This window comes from Stegostoma tigrinum, chromosome 12 (genome assembly GCF_030684315.1).
Source record: "Stegostoma tigrinum isolate sSteTig4 chromosome 12, sSteTig4.hap1, whole genome shotgun sequence".
NCBI lineage: Eukaryota > Metazoa > Chordata > Chondrichthyes > Orectolobiformes > Stegostomatidae > Stegostoma > Stegostoma tigrinum.
The window spans coordinates 883,204-889,203 of NC_081365.1; the positions used below are offsets into that span (position 1 = coordinate 883,204).

At 41.5% G+C, this 6,000-nt stretch overlaps 1 protein-coding gene across 2 annotated transcripts in view; it reads left to right on the forward strand.

Moving 5' to 3' along the window:
- cryaa (crystallin, alpha A) overlaps window positions 1–5,237 on the forward strand; it is a 56,718-nt gene extending 51,481 nt beyond the window's left edge. For both annotated transcript variants that reach the window (XM_048541100.2, XM_048541099.2), the window contains exon 3: window positions 4,796–5,237. In XM_048541100.2, the coding sequence (XP_048397057.1) occupies window positions 4,796–5,017 (222 nt within the window). In that variant the 3' untranslated portion in view covers window positions 5,018–5,237. The remainder of the gene's footprint in view (window positions 1–4,795) is intronic.
- Window positions 5,238–6,000: the final 763 nt, after the last annotated feature.

A 6,000-nucleotide genomic window follows, 5' to 3' on the forward strand; every position in this document is an offset into this window, starting at 1 on the left:
AAGTTGCTATTGAATGATTAAGGGGAAAATGGCAAAACTTTTTTCAGTGTTTGGATTCTGAATATTCATTTTCTCCGCATTTCCTCAATTTTCTCATCATTGAGCTCACGACGCGAGAGAGGGCAAGATTAAGGTTCATGGAGATATAGACAATCTCCCTGAAATACTTGGTGACCAAGGCATTTGTGAAACTGAGCTGAAAAGCATTCATAATATTAAAGAGATAGCTCTGGAAAAGTTAGCTGGACTGAAGGTTGACAAATGTCGCAACTAGATGACCTTCATCCCAAAGTGGAGGAGATGGTTGCAGAGATAGTCGGTGCATTGGTGATTATCTTTCAGCATTCTAAAGATTCTGGAAAAATTCCTGTTGATGAGGAAGTAGCAAATGTAACCCAGCTTTTTCATTAGGTGAGAGAGTATGGGGATAACAAGTCTTTTAGTTTAATGTCAGCCGCAGGGAAATGATTAGAATCTTTGAAATGATTTATGAAAGAGAAATCATCTTTGACAAATCCAGTGGAACTTTCCTATTAATATCAACACCTTGGGAATTATCATTGACCAGAAATTCAAATGGACTCACCACATAAGCAGAATGGCTACAAGAGCAGGTCTGAGGCTAGAAATACTGCGGCGAGTAACTCACCTCCTGACTCCCCAAAGTCTGTCAACCATCGGCAAGGTACAAGTCAGGCATGTGATGGAATACTCCTCGTTAGTCTGGATGGGTGCAGCTCCAAAAACACTCAAGAAGTTTGACACCATCCAGGACAAAGCAGCCTGCTTGATTGGCACTACATCCACAAGCATCCACTTCCTCCATCAATGCTCAGTAGCAGTAGTGTGTACTATGTACAAGATACATTTCAGATATTCACCAAGGATTCTCCAGCAGCATTTTCCACATCCACCACCACTTCCATCTAGAAGGACAAGGGCAGCTGATATGTCGGACCACCGCCTCCAAGTTCCCGTCCAAGCCACTCACCATCCTGATTTGGAAATATATCACTGGGTCAAAATCCTTGAATTCACTCCCGAAGGGCATTGTATGTCAACCCACAGTAAGTGAACTGCAGCTCACCACCACCTTCTTAAAGGCAACAAGGGGTGGGTAATGAATGCTGGCCACATCCCATGAATGAATAAATGGAGTATGTGAGTGGACTAATCGGGAACTTCCAGGGCCTGGAGTAGGAGGAGTCACAGAGACCTCTCGGCACTCCAGTATAACAGAGATAATAACAACAACAGTTAAATGTTTAAAGATTGCTTTTAACATAACAAAAATGTTTAGAATGCTTCACAGGAGATTATAAAACAGAGTGTGACACCAATTATGCAATTAAACTCAGTTTATAAGACCATAAGATGTGGGAGCAGAATTAGGTCATTTGGCCCATTGAATCACCCATTAGATAATGCATATATTTTTCAACACCATTTTCCTGCTTTCTCGCTGTAATCCTTGATCTGCTAACTAATCAAGAACGTATCTATCTCTGTTTTAAATGCACTCAATGACTTGGCCTCCACAGCCTTTTGTGGCAATGAATTCCATTGATTCACCACTGACTGAAGAAGCTCCTTAGTTTCTCAGTTGTAAATGATTGTCCCTTCACTCTGAGGCTGTGCCCTTGGATCCTAGTCGCTCCTACTAGCAGAAGCATCTTCTCCATGTCCATTCTATCCAGGCACCCTTGTATTCTGTAAACTTCAATCAGATCATCGACTGCAGACTTACAGACACAAAGTATTCAACCATTCCACATATGATAAGCTCTTCATTCCTGGGATCATTCTTGTAAACCTTCTCTGGACCTCTTCCAACACCAATGTGTTCTTTCTTAGATATGGGGCCTAAAACTGTTCACAATATTGCAAATGCGGTCTGACCAGAGCTTTGTACAGCCTCAGAGCTATATCCCTGCTTTTGTAATCTAGCCATCTTGAAATGAATGCTAATTCCTTAACTGCCAACTTAACTGACATGTTAACCTGAAAAGAATTCTGAACTAGGACTCCCAAGTCTCTTTGTGCTACAGTTTTCCAAAGCCTTTCCCCATTTAGAAAAGACTCTATGCTGCTATTCTTCCTATCAAGGTGCATAATATCACACTTTCCCACATTGTATTCCATCTGCCAGTTCTTTCCACACTCCTAGCATGGCCAAGTCCTTCTGCAGCCTTCCTGCTTCCTCAATATTAACTGTCCTTCCACCTACCTTTATGTCCTCTACAAACATAGCAACAATGCCCTCAGTTCCTTCATGCAGATCGTTAATATATAATGTGAATAATTGTAGTCCCAACACTAACCCACTAGCACCAGCTGCCATCCTGAAAAGACCCCTTTGTCCTCACTCTCTGCTTTCTACCAGCCAGTGACTCCTGTCCATGCCAGTACCTTGCCCCAAACACCATGGGCCCTTATGTTATTTAGCAGCCTCCTGTGTGGCACCTTTACAAGGTCTTCTAGAAATCCAAATGGATCATATCCACTGACTGTCCTTTGACTAACTTACACATTGCTTCCTCAAAGAATTCTAACAGATTTGCTAGGCATGACCTCCTCTTGACAAACCTGTGCTAACTTAGCCCTATTTTACCGTGCACTTCCAAATTCTCCGTAATTTCATCTTTAATAATGGATTCTAAAATCTTCCCAATGACTACTCGACTTGAAATGTAAACTCTGATTTCTCTTTACACATGCTGCCAGACCTTTTTCAGGCATTTTCCAGGCCTCTGGGACCCTCCCTAACTTCAGTGATTCCTGAAAGATCCCCTTTTTTCATTGCCTCAACAATCTTCTCAGATATCTTCTTCAGAATTCAGTCCATCCAGTCTGGGTGATTTATTCATTCTCAGACCTTTCAGCTTCCCCAGCTGCCTGACCTTTACTGATGGCCACTAGACTCACCTTTGGTCCCTGACTTTCTTGAAGTCGTGATATGCTACTGGTGTCTTCCACTGTGAAAACTGATGCAAAGTACCAATTCAGTTGCTCCACCATTTCTTTGTTCCCCATTACTACTTCTCCAGCCTCATTTTCCAGCATCCAATCTTGCCTCTCTCTTACCTATTAGCTATCTAAAAATACTCTTGCAATCTTCCTTTATATTACCAGCCCCTTTACTCTCATATTTCAAATTCTCCACCCTAATTGCATTTTTAATTATTCTGACTGGTTTTTAATGGCATTCCATTCCTTTGGCTTCCCACTGATTTCCACTTTTGTCCTTATGCTGTCCCTGTCTTCCCTCATCAGCTATAGTTGCCTCGTCCTCCCTTCAGTGTGTTTCTTCTTCCTTGGGATGAATTTCAGTTGTGTCTCCTGAATTACCCCTAAAAACACCTGCCATTGCTGCTCCACTGTCTTCCTTGCTTGCTTCCACCCCAACACCAACACCAACACCCACACCCCGCCCACTGCCTTCCAATCAGCTCTGGTCAGCTTCTTCCTCAGTCTGTGTGGTTACCTTTGCTTACTTTGTAAGACTGTTACATTTGATTCAATATTCTTCCTCTAAAACTGCAGGGTGAAATCAGTCATATTACGATGACTGCAACCTGGTGGTTCCTTCACTGTACCCTCCCTAACCAAGATTGCAAACACTGTCAAAGACAGATGCTTGAAGGAATCTCTGAATATAGAAAATGAGTGGCCAAGGGGATGCAGACAAGGTTGTTCAGAATTTGGGGCCCAGACCGCTAATGATGGATTGTTAAAATTTGCGGGTTGCATGAGGCTAGAAGTAAATAAGAGCAGATATCATGGAGGATATGTGACAAAGAGTTCAAGGCAAAGTCATGAAGGGATTTAAAAAACTAGACAAGAATTCTGAAATTGAGACATTATTGCACTTCCAAAGATGTAGTGGTGAGAGGAGATTTAGAGGAGAATTCTCACTATAGGAATATGAAAGGTATTAGAAGAAGCTCCCCAGGTTCAGGAGTGTGAAAAGAGAGGCTAAACAGAATTTCCCAAAACCAGAAATAAAAAATGGACCTCCCTGATGCAGGTATGTGAGACAAACAAGATTTCTACTCCAGATATAGGGGTACACTTTTAAAATCTGCAAAAACAAATTAAATCAAATTGAATCAAATGCGGAGATATAGACCTTTTTAAGAGGCATTGTAACAAAAGTCTGAAATCTTAATTAAAATATAATTTTGTGTGTAAGTGATGAACTTCAGACCCCGCTGTACTCACTGGTTGTCTGAGGTCACAAGCATTTGTCCTACAGGGACACCCAAGGAGAGGCATGAAGCAGTCGAGTTCCTCAATCCCCAAGACCACTAACTGCCTGGACTTCTGACAATGGCTAGGCCCACGAGCAGACTCATGAAGAAGGTCTCTGATCTGCTTGGCATCCTCCACAATGAGCAGCCAAAGATCAGGGCTGAAGTGCAAACTAATTTGAGCTGTTTTGCCCTTAGGAGGTGAAAAGGGCTGTATTCTACTAACTCCATGTTTGCATGGAACATAGATATCTCAGGACTGCAAAATATAGGTGCGTGGGTATCTATGAAGCACCTTAACACACTCTTGCATGTGACTGCTTCCTGAAACATGCATGTACATGGGTATGAGTGGGACCGCCCCAATACCGAATTGTGGAGAATGAGCTGGTAGGACTCCCAGGCAAGTGGGGATTTCAAAGGGTCAACTGATGTCCAAAAATAGGAGACAGGAATTATCTGTATATTGTTTACAAGGTAATTAGGGAAAATCACATCCATCTGATCTCATATATTGGGTCTGATTAATTTTTCTCTCTCTATAGGAAGACCAAGGTCGTGTTTCCCGTGAATTTCGCCGCATATACCATCTTCCCAGTAACCTGGACCAGGCGGCTATTTCCTGCTCATTGTCTACCGATGGTTTATTAACATTGTGCTGCCCCAAGGTCAGAACAAGTGATGATCTAAACCAACAAGATCGACCCATCCCAGTGACCCGAGATGAGAAGTTTGGTAACCAATCTGAGCTCAAAGCAGATCCATGAGCTTGAGAGAGAGAGAGGTGCTCCCTTTGGCACCAAAAGCTGAGTTAAAACCTGTGGTGCTTTGAGGGTGAAGATACCTATGAAATTGTCAGCTATTACACTAGATACAAACATCCATGTCACCTTTTTCAGACCTGTCTGCACATTCCTTTTGTGTAGTTTCTTTCATTGTACTGGCAGTAGGCACAAAGCTGACAATAAACCATCAGAGCTTTCATACTATGGCTGCGCATTCCATCGCAAATCAAATAAAACAAAATATTCTCACAGCACAAGGTTTTTACCAACAGAAATATTTAAATACTGGAACAGGAGGAGGCCATTCAGCCTCTGGGACCTCTGAACTGTTCATTAAGATTGTTGTTCATTTGTGAGCTAATTTCACCTCCATTACTTCTTTGATCTGGGATCAGTTGCTGGTTGCAGTAATGAATTCAAAATGCTGTCACCCTTTCTGTTATGATCCCAGCTCATATTCTTACTGAATTTGTCAGATCCAGGGTGCCTTGATGGATCATGTATGTTCATTATATTTTAATGTGGTGGTCATTCACTGAAACAGCGTTATAAAAGTCTGCAGATCCTCCTTCAATAACAGACAAAAGTTTATTACATGATAGGAAAAAACACAAGTATAGAAAATGGTTCAGAAAATCTTAAAACATAAGTTTGACTGCTTTCCAACAAAATTATGTTGCAGCAATTCAAATCCAGTGAAATTACCCCTCGATATCAAATCCTTAATTTTAATGGAGCCAATATTCCCAGTTCTTTCCTGTGAACTTTGAAATGTCATTACACGAATACTCTCAGTTCTGTGAACTTAGTTTCTCAGTCTCTTAATAATCTTCATACTTCTAACCAAACACCCCTGGTCTGGAGATTATTCAAATTAAACTTCAATGAATATAACTTATTCCTTGAACTGTTCTATGCTCCTTTCTCAGGAGAGAAACTACAATATGTTTCTGACCTCAGTGAGG